General features: G+C 40.5%; 1 protein-coding gene across 1 annotated transcript in view; it reads right to left on the reverse strand.

Annotated features, from left to right (window-relative positions):
- Positions 1-14,591: 14,591 nt before the first annotated feature.
- LOC115144879 (CUGBP Elav-like family member 5) overlaps positions 14,592-17,761 on the reverse strand; it is a 49,544-nt gene continuing 46,374 nt past the window's right edge. Inside the window, exons 9-11 of the mRNA XM_065002787.1 lie at positions 15,228-15,434; positions 14,692-14,778; positions 14,592-14,596 (exon numbers count right to left, since the gene is read on the reverse strand). Of these exons, the coding sequence (XP_064858859.1) occupies positions 14,592-14,596; positions 14,692-14,778; positions 15,228-15,434 (299 nt within the window). The remainder of the gene's footprint in view (positions 14,597-14,691; positions 14,779-15,227; positions 15,435-17,761) is intronic.

Below are 17,761 nucleotides of genomic sequence, written 5' to 3' on the forward strand. Positions count from 1 at the left end.
GGGCTTAGTTTGTTTGATATTTTTCCATCCACCTTTCAATGCTGTCTACTGCACTAGATTGGTTTTGCTAGTGCAAATCTGTCAATTCTTTGAGTTTTCCTAAATGGTTGTATTTTGGATTTAGCATAGGCCATTGACTGTTTCTGAGTGAAACTAATAAAAATGCTATAATTGGTGGGATAAAACCCATAAGAAAATGTCACTGCCACACACACACACACACACAGACAGACACACACACAGCCTTTGCACCACTGATGGATAAGACCCACTTCTCAGTTTTGGATAAAGTGAAACACTTTTGAAAAACACCCTGGATATATTTAAAATGAAGGCATTAGGTGTTCAGGTTGTGTTGAACGAGGGGGACATTTGTGTCGTGGACCGTGTGGAAGGGATTTACTTGCCAACAGAAAATATAGCACATTTCTGCTGCGCACTGGAGCCTATTCCACAGACTGACAAGCCAGAGATATTGATGGCTGTCCTTCTAGCCCATCCAGCCCACTTTCCTGTTGATTAAATGAAGATCTACATTTAAGCAGTTCTGAAATGAATTTGGATTAAGCCAATTGGGTAACTAGTATTTTTTATGCCAAGATCTGTGCCAAATCATTTAGAATTTGACAAATAGTGAGAGAAGGTTTTGTCTCCAAGTGAAGAGAGAACCTAATTTTGTTTGTTTTGTTAGGGACTTATAGGCTATTCCTGAACTGGCAACTACAAAATATGGTTAACAGAAGGGTGTGTATAGCACTCTGAAAGTACCATTCATAGAAGCATAGTCAATGGTTATATTACGGTAATAATCCAGGTTTTCCAAGTCTGTAGGCTATAGGTGCCCTCTTCCTGCATACAGAACATGCCATGGTTATTATCCCACTGATTCCCTGCCGGGTTCCTCAAGAGTCCCCAAACTAACTGCTTCTATCTGGCTCTACTTTCTTTGTGTGCATACATGTGTGTGTGTGCAGCAGTAGGGGGTGTTTATGTGTGGTCTGTGTGTAAATGTTAGTTTACTGCTGAGCTGGCTAGTGAATCTGATCGAGTTTGCCAGACTAGGCTTCAAACAAGGTTTGGCCTGTGCTTGACAGTATTTTAAAAACAATAAATACACCACAGACAGCACAGGACATTGTTAGATACATAAATGTTCCCAGTTAGCTCGTCAGCATTCCCTGGCTGTGTTTTATTCCAGTATTTATTCATTTTGCAATGTAGGCTAAGCCATATTCTCACATTGTCTGCTGTATACTAGTATGCACATTTCAGATGATACTCCAATGAGTCACAAGGGTATGGAGACGGGCAGGGAAATGATGAAATGCGTCAACATTTGATCATTATACTCTTATCACACTCCAGATGCCCTCAATCATTTTGTTTTTGGGGTGCCTGCTTCATCACCCTTATTTTTTATATCATCTGAGGGGAAAAATATGAAGAGAGTAAATTGTGTTGGGTTGTAAAACCTGTCACAAGATATCTTGTCTTGGCAGCCGAGCACACAGAGCACTAGTTAACATGCTGACGGCTATATGGGTCCAATTGACGCTTTAATGGTTATTTTTCTGCACTATACAGCCTTTTCTGTTTTAATGACATTTGTCAACCCTCCCACTTCAGTTGCCTTATGATTTTTCATTCCATAAATAGATGGGTTAAGACTGTCCATGTTGTTCTTTGATTGTGAACATGGTGGGGAGATGAAATGTAAATGTTCCTAGCGGTGTTAAACAAACTCAAGATTCAGTCCTGATTCATATCTGGGAGAACTAGTGACAGCATGACTACTGCCACTAAAACTGACATGCGGGCTCTGAATAGTTCAAACTTGAAATATTTAAACATCTGACAAGCCAGTACACAAATTTGGTTAGAAGATAAAAATAAATAAATACGTTTACAAAAATATATTTTTCTTTAAAAAACATCTTCCTTTAGAGTAGATGTCTTGCATGCTCCGAATGGTACACACATGTAGACTTACATTATGTAAAGGATTGAGATAAGTGGGTTTGTACATTTCAGCCATATAGATTGGCCATCACCCACTCTCTACAACAAGTCTCCCTTCATTTCCCCTGTAAACAAGGACAATTAAAATGCTAATGAGTTGAGAAGAAACCCTTGAGTGATTGATACTCTCAACGGAGAAATTAATTTGATATTAACAGAGCAGTTGGCAAGATAAATAGATAGTGCTATGTGAGTCCTCTCCTTGATTGATAAATAGTTAGATTGATGGCTGTTTTTATACAAGGTTGAAAATGACTTGGCCTTGATAAGGACACAGAGTTCTGTATTATACAAGGTCAACAGAATGTTCTATGTTAAGTCTCTTCGCATTGTAGTGCTATTTAAATATGTGACTGGTGAAGTTATTGTTGGTATAGTGATATTATCTTCAGTCAAGATTGTACTGAAAAACATGGTGCAAGACTTTCAATGTATGCAATTTATTTCAAGCAAAAATGCTGAGATTCACTGTGGACAATCTTTTTTAAAAGCACTTTCACTTCAATCATTTCACATTTAGGGAATAAATAATTGATTATATGAAAGTGTGGAACTCCTGTTTAATAGCTCAGCTACCTTTGTGGACAGCAGCAAGTATGGTAGTTCTCAAGTTTGTATTATTTTTTACATGTTTTTCATGGCCAATTAAATCACAACTCGTCCTGTTTTACCATGAATCAGTGGCAGGTAGCTGGTGTGCTGTGCATAATGGTAAAATAGTTATGCATTCAGGCCGTGGGCCTAGTTTGTGGCCCTACCTTTGTGCTTGTGTAAGATACAGCCATTTGTAATTCAGCACATAAACACAACTCACACACTGTTGCATAGATCTCAGCAACAGAACAACATAACTTAACATAAGCCAACATGTTAGAAGTTTCTGTAGGTGGAGGGTGTGTATGGAGAGGGGGATTCTGGATGATCCCAGCTATCTCAAAGCACAGGCTTTCATACTTGAACAAGTCAATGTTTCTCTGTCTCTTCAATAATCAGGCTGACAGGGGGAACCTGAACATGTCTCTGATTACAGGCAACCTGATACACACATGGTCACTGACCTACATATCAAACTACTCTGGTATGAGAGACAATAATAGTATAAAGGAGGACTGCCATTTCTACTTAAGTAAACACATACCCTCACGCCTGGCCCTAGCCTTTTGCGTTCCCTAAGTGAGATTTGGCTGGGGGGACCCCAACCTCGTGGCATAACATTTTAGTGGCCCTCTCTTGAAAGCGGAGAGAAAATATTAAGCTTAAAGTTAATTTCCTGCTATTCTAGACATTTTGCCATGGGGTAGAGAGACATTTTTGCACTTTTTAAAGCTAATATCCTGCAATTCTAGACATTTTGCAATGTCATGACCAGGATTGGTAGGTTACTTTCTAAATGTAATCCGTTTCAGTTACTAATTATCTGTCGAAAATGTTAATCAGTAACATAATTTTGGGATTACCCAAACTCAGTATCGTAATCTGATTACATGTATTCTTTTGGATTACTTTCCATTTAAGAGGCATTAGAAGAAGACCAAAAAATATCCATCAAACGCATTTGGTGTCATCATAGTGGTCAGACTAACTCAGGTGGAAAAAACTTAGAACTGCGCCTTTTTGCTGAAATTAATGTCATTGAGAAAACAGAAAGGTGTCATAATGTATTTTTTCTCAGACATAATTTCTGAATTTAAAAGTAATCCAAGAAGTAATGCAGTTTTCCAAAAGTATCTAATCCGATAACAATATTTTTTACTGGTAATGTAACTGATTACTGTTCCATGTTTTTTTGTAATCAGATTAAGTGCAACTGATTACATGTAATCAGTTACTCCCCAACCCTGCTAATGCCATGTTAATATGATATTTGAGTGACAATGACCAACAAAATCAATATGGGGCCCCTGGAGGTCAGGTCCTTTGGACACATGCCCTGCATGACCGATTGGTATTCGCCCATGATTTCTACAAGTTTAGATAACAGGCTAGACTAAATACCAATCAAAAAATTGTTACCTGACATGACTATTTGAGTGTCTGTCAGTAGCTAGGTTTCCATCCAATTGGCGACAGATTTTATTGCCATTCTAATAAAATCTGCATAAAGAAAATATGTGAATTTTCCCACCAGTGGTATGTTTCCACCAAACTGAATTGCTGGGGATTAAAATAAATCACATTTTCAACTCTACCAATAGCTTTGTCAAAAAGCTTTATGAATACATTTGATTGATAATGGCAGGACCACACAGCATATCATCACGTGACTCCAAGTTTACTTCGATATGTTGGACATAATATCAACATTTGCGCAAAAGGCATTCCCACCGCCATTTTCTCTCATAATACATTTTAAATACACAAAAAGTTCCCACCATAAATTATGTGTCGCCATTTATAAAATTGTACCGAAACTTGCTGTTTCCATCACAGCTGTCGTGATTGTTTTTAATATGGTGTGACTTTACTTGCATAAAAACTGCTGATGGAAACCTGGTTAGTGACTGACATAGCAGGAGAAAAACTGCTGATGGAAACCTGGTTAGTGACTGACATAGCAGGAGAAAAACTGCTGATGGAAACCTGGTTAGTGACTGACATAGCAGGAGAAAAACTGCTGATGGAAATCTGGTTAGTGACTGACGTAGCAAGAGAAAAACTGCTGATGGAAATCTGGTTAGTGACTGACATAGCAGGAGAAAAACTGCTGATGGAAACCTGGTTAGTGACTGACGTAGCAAGAGAAAAACTGCTGATGGAAACAAGGTTAGTGACTGACGTAGCAAGAGAAAAACTGCTGATGGAAACCTGGTTAGTGACTGACATAGCAGGAGAAAAACTGCTGATGGAAACCTGGTTAGTGACTGACGTAGCAAGAGAAAAACTGCTGATGGACACCTCTAAGCAACCGCTTATGCTGCTGTATACCCTCCCCTGGGTTGTGTCTTTCAGCAGGCATGTTGCTGTATACCCTCCCCTGGGGTGTGTCTTTCAGCAGGCATGTTGCTGTATACCCTCCCCTGGGGTGTGTCTTTCAGCAGGCATGTTGCTGTATACCCTCCCCTGGGTTGTGTCTTTCAGCAGGCATGTTGCTGTATACCCTCCCCTGGGTTGTGTCTTTCAGCAGTCATGTTGCTGTATACCCTCCCCTGGGTTGTGTCTTTCAACAGGCATGTTGCTGTATACCCTCCCCTGGGTTGTGTCTTTCAACAGGCATGTTGCTGTATACCCTCCCCTGGGTTGTGTCTTTCAGCAGGCATGCTGCTGTATACCCTCCCCTGGGTTGTGTCTTTCAACAGGCATGTTGCTGTATACCCTCCCTGGGTTGTGTCTTTCAGCAGGCATGTTGCTGTATACCCTCCCCTGGGTTGTGTCTTTCAACAGGCATGCTGCTGTATACCCTCCCCTGGGTTGTGTCTTTCAGCAGGCATGTTGCTGTATAACCTCCCCTGGGTTGTGTCTTTCAACAGGCATGTTGCTGTATACCCTCCCCTGGGTTGTGTCTTTCAACAGGCATGTTGCTGTATACCCTCCCCTGGGTTGTGTCTTTCAGCAGGCATGTTGCTGTATACCCTCCCCTGGGTTGTGTCTTTCAACAGGCATGTTGCTGTATACCCTCCCCTGGGTTGTGTCTTTCAACAGGCATGTTGCTGTATACCCTCCCCTGGGTTGTGTCTTTCAGCAGGCATGTTGCTGTATAACCTCCCCTGGGTTGTGTCCTTCAACAGGCATGTTGCTGTATACCCTCCCCTGGGTTGTGTCTTTCAACAGGCATGTTGCTGTATAACCTCCCCTGGGTTGTGTCTTTCAGCAGGCATGTTGCTGTATACCCTCCCCTGGGTTGTGTCCTTCAACAGGCATGTTGCTGTATACCCTCCCCTGGGGTGTGTCTTCCAGCAGGCATGTTGCTGTATAACCTCCCCTGGGTTGTGTCTTTCAGCAGGCATGTTGCTGTATTCTATTCACTGTATTGTGTCAAATAACAAGGATGTTCCTTCATCCTATGCAATAAGTAATTAATGCCATTGCAGTGGTAGTTGCACTGCTGTACAGTAAAGCAATACACAGTAGAGATTACCTGGACAGTTGTGTATAGTTCTGCTATGAGGCTGTGTCACTAAACTTTTAACAAATGGCACCTCTGCATCCCAGAGCCTGGAAAAACCCCACTCGGCATCTGCATCATAAATCTTGGAAAGTTACAATAATTTGCAATTCACTCCCTCATCAAAGGCAATATTACCCTAATTTATTATGTCCCTGAACACGGGGTGCGCAAAGGCTGTGGAGATAAGAGTTTATCAGGAGGGGGATTGATTTTCATTAACTGATTGTAATAAAGATGAACTGCCGGGCTTGCACACTGACCAAGAGCCACACTTTATTATAATTGGGCCAATTTATTGCATGAGCCAGTGGTTCTACTCTTTCTGTCCTCCCTTTTCCCACTGCTCTTTAAAATGTTCTTCCTCCATTCATTACTGTAGTGTCACAGCCATACTGTTTCTGTCACTAAATAGCCTATCTTTAGATTTTTACTACACAGGCCAATTTGTCAAGTCAGTGATAACATATTTGTTTGTTTTCCTGTGTCTACCTAAGACATGGTATATTTTCATGGATATACTGTACTTTTTGTCAGTATTGCATGAAGGTGCTATCTGTTCGTGCAGCTGCCATGATTTATATTCATTGCACTGAGAGCATAATGTATGTACAGTATTTATGTTTTACCAGTTTCTTTATTTGTAACGCAATCATTTTGACTGTTCCTGCCCATACTCCGTCCAAACATATACGTGGTCGATGAAAATGTAGCATCATTCCCTCTGGTTTTTGTTACCCATCAAAATTGGCCTTACAATATATAATTTCCAATAACCATACCATCAGAGGTAACCTATTAAATAGCAGAGCACTGGGCCCTCAGTCTTTAGGATGACAGGTCATTTCAATCACTCTACACCTTGCCTCATTAGGTTTCTATAGAAGCATAAAATGGATACATTACCCCTCCACCTACTGCCTTGCTCTATGCTACACTGTGAATCCTAGAACAGACTCATATCAGATATTTTCTAATTAATTATCACAAGTTTGTTTCCGGAAGGTCTTGGAGGTGTTGCCCTAGAGATTGCATGTGATTGGTACTGCTGGTAACGTGCTGAAAGGGCATAAGGTAATCAGTGATAATGGCCATTTCAGCACACTCAATTACCCTATACCCGTAGACATACACTGCCTTCGGGAGAGGGATGGACACCTGGAATGGCTGTTCGTGCAACGACTCCCCTTTTCTGTGGTGTAGTTATGCATTTATTACACATCTGAGAATGCAACATCCAGTTTGAAATTTTATTGTAAAATTGAAAAAAAGGAGAGAAAGAGAAAAGCCCCAATAAGCATTTCCTTTTATACATACCTTATCATAACAGAACAATAAAATAAATACATTAAATTAATTATCAATTAAATAAATACATCAGTAAATAAACAATTCAATAAATAGATGAATAAATACATTTACATATCAAGTTTCTTACCTGATCAAATAAATAATTATAAAACCATTAAATTATTAATCATTAATATGAAATAATCTAAGCAGCAAGTATTCAAGAAATGTCAACAGGGGAAAAAACGTTTGGTTTCTCAGGCTATTACAGAACACATATTTTAATTGATTTATTATTTATAAAAAGGTACTGCTTTCCATTTCAGTTAACCATGCTGTACTGAGCCCATCAAGCAGATAGGTGGTGCTCTCCTCTTGAAGAAAAAAATAGCCTGTAAACAGCATTGTTCTGGTCCAGGTTTAGAGAATAGCACTGAAATGTCCCTTGCCCTATAACATGTCAATAAAATCTACTAAACAGATTCAATACTTTTGTCATATATTTTTGTATGCTTTGTGCTGAGAAACCAGAAGTTTAACATCTTTATGAAGCAAAAACCCTCCCCTCCCTCCCCATTCCACCCATTCCACCCACCCAAAGAAAGGACCTGTGCTGATTTTCCATAATATACAGATTTCATATTAATAATAAGCTACTATCCTTAGCATTCAAACCATTGGTAAATAATAATATTGTTAAAGCGAGTAGCTAGTACCATTATTATAATCTTTAACCCCCCAGCCCCCCTATTGAGCATGCTCAGATATTGAATGAGCATCATGGTTGGAGAGATGGAATGACAAAGGATGAACATGGCAGAATGGTGCAATGAGAATTACTAGTGTTGCCTCCAAATCAGATAGGACAGTACCTGTAAACTCGCGCCCAATGGGCAAATAATACTGGAATTGATATAAACAGTCTCCATCCACACGCCTCCGTCGCAATTATTGTACTCTTGTAACTTTTCCCCCTCCACAAAAATAACCTCACATTTCTCAAACTAATTACATTTCAGCCACAGTTGCCATCTTTAATTTGTATTACCCAAGCTGTTGAATTTAATTCGATTTTAATAATGAAAAAATCCCTCCAGTAGCTACCCTTGGGGCACATGTCTGTATGTAACAGCTTCCTAAGGTGCCAAGTCCAGAGAGGGAAGGGGAAATGGAGGGGACCAACACAGTAACTCATGAAGAGACTGTGTTCGAATACCTACTTTGTCATTATGTTCTCTATCTTGTTCTATAATTTGCGAATATTTCACCTACTAATACCTCATCAAACATTTAATCTACTACTATTTACTACTACCAATTGCACTGCTGCATATGAATATTGTTCATCTTTCATCCGTTTCTCCCTTTTTTGGATATACAATCCGCACATTTTAATGTCTGATGGAGGAATTAAACAGATGTTTTCCCTTTATAAATGCATTCGACTGAGATTTGGCAACTCCGATGTTGATAAAGGCATTACAACACCGTGACAGCATACAAGAACTCTAGCCTTTTGTTGCTGTCCGTGGTCAAGTTTAGTATGCATTGTCCATTTGGTTTCAATGCTGAGGCTTACATTCAGCACTCTTCAGAGAGCACTAAATATATATGCTGGTAGGGAATACTTGCTCAGCCAAATTGTCATTCTGGTTTGTTGCTCAGTCATTCAAACCCAAGAGATGCCATTTGCCAGTCATCAGACAGACAGACATACGGGATGTGTGGTGGAACAAAACATTGTCTAAATAGGCATAATGAGCAGAGAGAAGCAAGGCTGGACTCTGTCAACCTACAGGAGAGACAGAGAGAGAGAGAGAGAGAGAGGGAGAGAGAGACAGAGAGAGAGACAGAGAGAGACAGAGAGAGAGAGAGAGAGAGAGAGAGAGAGAGAGAGAGAGGAGAGAGAGACACAGAGAGAGAGAGAGAGAGAGAGACAGAGAGAGAGAGAGAGAGAGAGAGAGAGAGACAGAGAGAGAGAGAGAGAGAGAGAGAGAGAGAGACAGAGAGAGAGAGAGAGAGAGAGAGAGAGACAGAGAGAGAGAGAGAGAGAGAGAGAGAGAGAGAGAGACAGAGAGGGGGGAGAGGGAAAGAGAGAGAGGGAGGGAGATGCCTCTCAGTGGGAGATGGATAGGCATCAGAGGAGAATGAGTATGATAATAGAATAGCTTTGCGATGAAAATTGGAAAAGGGAATAGAATTGAGTAGAACTACTACTACAACTGAAGAGACACATCTTCAAACCAATTTCATCCCAGACATATCATTAGTGTAAACCATGTTCATATTTTATTGGAATAGTAACTTATACTGCTTTAACAGTTTACTTTTTCTAATCAATCTGGCCATATGTGTTGCCAGCTACTAGAAAACACAGTATTGGTTGTTGAGGCTAATAGTATGCTTCGATGTTGTCCCTCTGTTGCAGAGTTTGTGTTCCTGGTTTTGACTTTCCTTCCGAGCAGCAGCTGCAGTAACTACATTTAAAGTCAAGCCTGCTGCATTCTAATTGATGGATCATTTTGCTATTAATTTGACCTCCTAAGGCTGCTAAAGCCAAGCTGTTCCTCATGGTGTAAGAGCTCTCCTCTCAGTGTGCTATTGTGCCCAATGGAAAGACTGCATCTGCTCTTTAGTTAAGTCCCATCTAGAGCAAACAAGCAGGCTCCGTTTGACCTCATTGCTTGCTGCTATGCTACATAGAACCATTTGTTTCCATTCCAGGAATGTATTAGATATATGTCATGTGTGTTAATTGATTGTGCATCTTTTGCCCTGCAGTGTTGCTCTCCATCTGATCAATATTAGCATTACCCTAATTATGATGCGCGTTAGCTCTCAGGTCCCCGTAAAATGATGGTCCCTATAAAAAGAGATGTGCTTGAGCGGGGAGCCCCCCTGCAGAAAGCAGCTGGAGAAGGTTGGCAGCGGAAGGGGGCAGGACCCGGCAAGCCTTGCGCAGCTTGGATAGCAATTTTATAACCATTGTCAGGGTAATTTGTATATTTTATTAACCAGTTGAAGGTGTTGCACTTCTTTACTACATATCCACACTACTGGGTGGCACTTTTACCGCTGTGCTTAGTGGTCAGATTAACTGTATTGTCAGTGCTTTAATGATGCTGCCTCGCTTTTTCCTGACACGGAATGCCTTTTTCTGCAATGAAAAAGATGGGGGTCTACAATGACAATACATCACGATGGAATGCAGTGCACTGACAGAGGACTAGAAACAGCAGATGATTGAAGACATTTCTCAATACACTGTATGTCTTGAATGTTTTGGTTTGACACAATTTACAGGATATCTTTTGGCACTACTGTGTTGAGCTTCATGTGCAACTACTCAGAGTTGCCTTATTGCTCCCACACAGAGAAGTTACTAGAGAGAGATATGTCGAAAAATGAAAAGTGCAGATTTGGAATGTAAGGGTGACGGATGACTGCTAAAAGAACATCTGAACATGCCCGAAACAATCTCTAATCCACATATTCTACGTCCACTAAAATAGTAAAGCTTTTCAAATATTTGTTATCTTTTTTTATATTTTGTTTAAATATTCTCAAACCCAGTAGCTATAAATGTAAAAGGAGAATAAACCAAACCCCTTTTCCTCCTCCAACCGGAAGCTAGTAAGTTTCTTCTTTCTTCTAAGTTTGAACTTGTAACATTATTAATTGTAGTTTGCAGTATTAGAATCAATAATAGTATATATTACCGTTTAGAACAATACAAATGTTTGGTCCTTTGGTCCCTTAGGGGTGAAATATTTTCAGATGTACTGTAGCGAATGGAAACCTCAGTGACCCGAGAAAGCCATAGTTCTGCGCTTGCTGAAAGACAGTGAGAGAATTAGAGAAAGAGGGAAAGAGTAAGAAAGTCCATCAGTGGGACAGAATCACTTCTTTTTACCACTTTGTCTTGATCTTCAACTTTTAACCCTCATTTGTCCAGTATAATAAAAGCCACAAGCGCCTTTTTCTTTATATATATATGTGTGTATATAATACGTATATAGAAATCTATTTGTTGTTGCTGCTTTTTGTTTGTTTGTTGCTTAATTAACAATTCAAGTCTCAACGAGAAAAGTTCTGTTGTTAAGAGTTTCACATCTTTTTCCCATTTTTTACTTCTCTAGTCTGTCTTGCACTGTGCAGTTTGTTGCGTTGTTGTTGAAGTCCTTCTGTGTAGTTTCTGCTAACTCCACACCTCCTCCTATAGCTGCGTAATCCTATGTCTTCTTCATAAGTAAATGCTGATATGTCTTCAAAAATTCCTTGTGTTGATGTTTTTTAAAACATATTTTTTTGTTTTCAAAGAAAAAAGTTGAACTCCAAGATATCTTCAGTTTTCTCAAAACCTAGAAGACAAATATCAAACCATGTTTAGATCTAGCTTACTTTCTTTTGAAGTTATTTAGATATGTAGATTACATTTCTTGAGGTATAGATTTTACAGTTATTTGTAATTATTCAATTCTGCCCATGATATCAGTGTGATGGTTTAGAGAAAGCCAGCCCACATTTGCAATTCAGTCAATCTTTGTCTATCATGATGATGATAGATTTTCCCATTTCTAGTTGACAGGCATTCTATCAGTCTGAGTCTATAAGAGAGTCCACTGGGCTAACCTGTGCTGTTGCAGTGAATACTGATGGCTAGGTTGTGTCAGTAAGGGCGGCTGGCATCCTTCGGTCGTTTTAACTGGACTTTCAACCTCTTCATTCCAATCTGAAAGCCATTCATGGCTTGAATAGCTGCCTGTGCGCTAGCTGGGTTGTCGAAGCTCACAAACCCTAGGAGAAAAGAAACGAAGTGTATAAACCTAAAAGCCAAAACTGTACAATACGAACATGTAGCCAAATAATAATTGAATTATGAGGAAACAGAGAAAGGATTTCAAACAATGCACTTGCTCAATCTAATAGCATTATGCTTTGACTATTTATTATATCAAAGTGCTTATTTTGATTGGAACCAAAGTAATGTTGAACAATATTGAACAATATATAACAATTTCTGTCATTTGAACCATTTTGCTTCTCCGTGTAGCTTGTGCAAACACTCTCAAATGCTCTTCAATATATATCAATGAGCATGCGTTTGTGGATGTGCCACTTGCACAGAAAAGCAGAGCCCACAGATGAACACAGAGAGACAGGCCGAAGCAGAGGCACATGTGTATGACCCTAGACACCCAAGCCCAAACTCATGCTGAGCATCCTGTTTCCATCAAGTGTAAGAATAAAGCCGTAAAAGTAAGTGACCAGAAATTGCAGTGGAGTGTGGCTCCGGTTGATGCAATCCCCAGTGTCTAGAGTGTCATTAGCAACAGTCGATGACCCATGAAAAACAACAGGATCCTCCCCAGGTCTCCTGCCACATGGGAGGGAGGTGTCTGCCTATAATGCCTCATTAGGGGGAAGGGTTAAGGGGGAGAGAGGGAGGGAGGGAGGGAGGAGGAGAGGATGAAAGGAGGACCCCGGGCCAACCGTGCCACAGATAACAGGGAAGGATGTGGACTTAAACTTCCTTTTAAGGGGAGCTCTCCATGTCAGCTGTTCTCCATGCACCATCAGTCTGGGTTTAACCCTCTTCCTGCTTTCTAGATGAATTACCCTACAAAGCAGCCCTGTCAGACCTAACATTATGTTGTAAAAGCATAGTGTATTAGTCAATACTGCAAATAGGACTTCTTTTATGAATTTCTATGTTATTAAGTTCGCCCTGAGAGCATGGCAGAAATCAGTTTTACCCAGGGATGTACGGCTCCCTCAAGTGAAAACAAATGCTGATCTATAATTGTCCTTTGCCAAATCTTTTCTCTCCCCTCTCTTCATCCCCACTTTTATTTTCAAGGCCAAAGTCAGGTCTGGTCTGTGGAGCCAAGTGGGACCAGATCCAGGTTGGGGTGTGAATCAGCACCAGTGCACACTGGGTATTGACAGGTATATGGGTTACAGAGTGGTGATCTTGATGCTGTGGCTACATACATCCTATTCCAAAGCTTTGTAGTAAACAGATAGATAAATGCTTTTCAAGCTCTGAGGACATCCCCACTGAAATAACAAGGGGATTATAGGCTAACAATTTGTTTAAAAAGTTTACTTTTGTTGAAATATCACAGGAATCCTTGCCTTGTTTGCAATACATGAAACTGTTTTAATTGTTTGGTTGACTGAACAAACATAGACCACCCATTTAAAACTAGCTTTAAAACTCACCGAAACATTTGCTCTGGTTGGTGGCTCGGTCCATGAAGACCTTGGAGGAGATGACGCTCCCGAAAGGCAGAAACATCTGCATGAGTTCGTTATCTCCAAACTCCTGTGGCAGGTGGTAGATGAACAGGTTACAGCCCTCGGGCCCTGCGAACACACAGAAACCATGGCAACCACAATCAGACCTATTTTCCGCTGCCTGCAGACCCGTGGCTTCTCATTTGGCCGGGGAACAGATCTGAGGAGCACGACTAATGGAGTGGCAAAGACATTTGTTCTGACTTCTGTGACAGTATTAATAAATAATAAAACTGTGCTTACCACCACAAATACAAACTGTGCATTTTCCAACTTTGATTTGATTTTGCATGGTGTGGCACCATTACATCACTGAGGTGGAAACTTTCTGATTTGTTTAGATGGAGCCGTTCAGAGGCAGCATTAAGCCTTCATTCAAGCATATAATCTAGTCAAACAATGGTGGAAATCAGACTATTTCATCAACACAAAGGCCTACATAATAATAATAATGCACGCATACTTATTTGAGGAAAAACAGATTGGTAACGACTTAGAAATAGTGAATCCAAAATGACATGACATCCCACACGGTTGTCATCATAATCAGCTAAGCAGATTGAGATGTGACGAGAAATGTGTTTGAACCCAGTCAATGGATTACACAATGCAATCAACCAATACTGTACATGCTCTAATGTAATCTCCATGTAGTCTACTTTTAGGAAAAGGTTGAAGCCAAAGTCCATCCTGCATCACATTGATGATGATGATTGATTGGTTTTGCCCCAGATAATACCATTATGCGTACAGAGTACTGTGTAACACTTTCATTTTCAAAATGAGAACATTTCATCACAGCATTATAACACCTGGACAATATTACTAGGAAAGTGTAATACCAAAAAATGAAATGCAATTGTATTTAACATAATACTCTTTAACCTGTAAATTGGAATATCGAAATATGAAAATAAAGCAATAAAAGTGAATATTTACAATAGCGTTGTAAAATAGAAATATTATTCTCTCACCCTCACCTTCTCTCTGTTGCTGCTGCTGGATGACCTGTGATGGCTGAGGCAGTGTCTGACCTATGGGAGTCAGTGTGCCGGCTGGGTAGATAGCTGTAACACACACCCACACCCACACCCCACCCCCACACACACACAAACACGCACACACACACACACACACACACACACACACGCACACGCACACACACACACACACACACACACACACACACACACACACACACACACACACACACACACACACACACTTTGTATTGGTATATCTCATATAGATCTCTATACCTCTCAATACAGTATCTCTTGTTTTCGGTCAGGTACGCTGTGTTTATGCTGTCAGTTATGTAGTTTGTCATTCAATGATATGCACCTGTAAAGAAACAGTAGCCATTCTGCTTTATGGTACACCAACACGTCCCTGATTTTACTCCTGCACCATATTAGTGCACATCTCTCTCAGTCTGGGCCAGGGTTTAAGGGCCCAGGCCAGTGTGCACAGTATCTGTGCTGTGTATTGCTCTACTTCTCAATGTGTACAATACCTGTGTATTGCTGTACTCCGGTGAAGGCTTGCTGGAGGGTGTCTGCGGCGTTGGGGCTCTGGGTGGAGTAGGGCGAGAGACCGTTGGTATACATGGTCTCAATGGTGGGATGTCCGTTGGGCTGATGGTGGGGGATACCCGTGAAGCCGTTGACGATGGGAGTGACGATGTTGGGAGTGGTAATGTTGGCTGGTGGAGAGCTGAGGCCTGCTGAGACAAGGATATTTATACTTTTTTTTTTATACTACCCCCACACATATATAACCACACATACACACATACCCACACACATACACCATTTTGCTCACTACACTTCCTTCCCCTCCATCACAAGGACTGTTACATAGCAGGCGCTGGTGGTGAGACATGCCGCTGGAAAACTGGGAACCTGTCAAAAAATGAGCCTGTCTGTTGTGTTTCTGAGTTACCCTGCTGGATCTGAGTGTGAACAGGATGAGGGAACCACTATGAAACTCCAGTAAGATCCTGAGAGATAGAGGAGATTACAGTGAAAGATTTGCTCAGTGTGGACAGGGGAAGCAAAACATAGACTCCTACCCTCTTTAAACATCATGAAAAATATCCAATAGTTTGACATACCATGAATAAGTACACACACACACACACACACACACACACACACACACACATACGTGCGCGCGCGCGCACACACACACGCGCGGTTGCAGGATGTTTCACGGTTGAAATAGAATTGGATGATCCTTTAAAACCAGCCTCTTGTTGAACATGTGCAATCTTCTGTGGAATGTGAATGAGTCTATTTGAGGAGGATCTCAATATGGATGGTGGCTACTTTGAAAGTAAGCTCAATAGTGGAGCATCAGCCTTGGGGACCACTTCGGTAAAGACAGAGTAGTAAAGAGTAGTAATGAGCCTCTATAGAGAAGTAATGAGCCTCTATAGAGAAGTAATAAGCCTCTATAGAGAAGTAAAGAGCCACTATAGAGAAGTAAAGAGCCGCTATAGAGAAGTAATGAGCCTCTATAGAGAAGTAAAGAGCCTCTATAGAGAAGTAAAGAGCCACTATAGAGAAGTAATGAGCCACTATAGAGAAGTAATGCGCCTCTATAGAGAAGTAAAGAGCCTCTATAGAGAAGTAAAGAGCCTCTATAGAAAAGTAAAGAGCCTCTATAGAGTAGTAAAGAGCCGCTATAGAGAAGTAAAGAGCCTCTATAGAGAAGTAAAGAGCCTCTATAGAGAAGTAATGAGCCTCTATAGAGAAGTAAAGAGCCACTATAGAGAAGTAAAGAGCCTCTATAGAGAAGTAAAGAGCCTCTAGAGAAGTAAAGAGCCTCCGTAGAGACGTATAGAGCCTCTATAGAGAAGTACAGAGCCTCTACAGAGAAGTAAAACGCCTCTGAATGGAAGCAAAGAGCCTCTATAGAGAAGTAAAGAGCCTCTGTATGGAAGTAAAGAGCCTATGTAGAAAAGCAAAGAGCCTCTATAGAGAAGTAAAGAGCGTCTGAAGAGAAGCAAAGAGCCTCTATAGAGAAGCAAAGAGCCTCTATAGAGAAGTAAAGAGCCTCTATAGAGAAGCAAAGAGCCTCTATAGAGAAGTAGAGCCTCTAAAGAGAAGTAAAGAACCACTATAGAGAACTAAATAGCTTATATAGAGAAGTAAAGAGCCTCTATAGAGAAGTAGAGCCTCTAAAAGCAAAGAGCCTCTATAGAAAGAACCACTACAGAGAAGTAAATCTGTATGAGAAGCAAAGAGCCTCTATAGAGAAGTAGAGCCTCTGTAGGAAGTAAAGAGCCTATGTAGAAAGAGCAAGAGAAGCCACTATAGAGAACTAAATAGCTTCTGAAGAGAAGCCTCTACAGAGAAGTAAAGAGCCTCTGTATAGAGAAGCAAAGAGCCTCTATAGAGAAGTACAGAGCCTCTACAGAGAAGTAAAACGCCTCTAAAGAAAGAGCCTCTAGAGAAGCAAAAGTAAAGAGCCTCTATAGAAAAAGCAAAGAGCCTCTATAGAGAAGTAAAGAGCCTCTATAGAGAAGTACAGAGAGGTAAAGAGCCTCTACAGAGAAGTAAAGAACCACTATAGAGTAGCACAGAGAAGTAAAGAACCACTATAGAGAACTAAATAGCTTATATAGAGAAGTAAAAAGCCTCTATAGAGAAGCAAAGAGCCTCTGTAGAGAAGTAAAGAGCCTCTGTAGAGAAGTAAAGAGCCTCTATAGAGAAGTAAAGAGCCTCTATAGAGAAGTAAAGAGCCTCTGTAGAGAAGTAAAGAGCCTCTGTAGAGAAGTAAAGAGCCTCTGTAGAGAAGTAAATAACCTCTATAGCGAAGCAAAGATCCCCCATAGAGAAGTAAAGAAGTAAAGTAAAAACAAAAGTAATTTGAGGTTAAATTAAATTATGTTCTCAGTATATTCTTCATAATCCCACTAGTGCAATTGAAAGTACCTATATCAAAGTTTTTGAGCAGTTTCACACCCTTTTCCCTCTCACAGATATGCACTGAGTGTGCAAAACATTTAAAAAAACTTCCCAATATTGCGTTGAAATCCCCCCA

The sequence above is a fragment of the Oncorhynchus nerka genome, linkage group LG17 (genome assembly GCF_034236695.1).
Source record: "Oncorhynchus nerka isolate Pitt River linkage group LG17, Oner_Uvic_2.0, whole genome shotgun sequence".
Classification (NCBI taxonomy): domain Eukaryota; kingdom Metazoa; phylum Chordata; class Actinopteri; order Salmoniformes; family Salmonidae; genus Oncorhynchus; species Oncorhynchus nerka.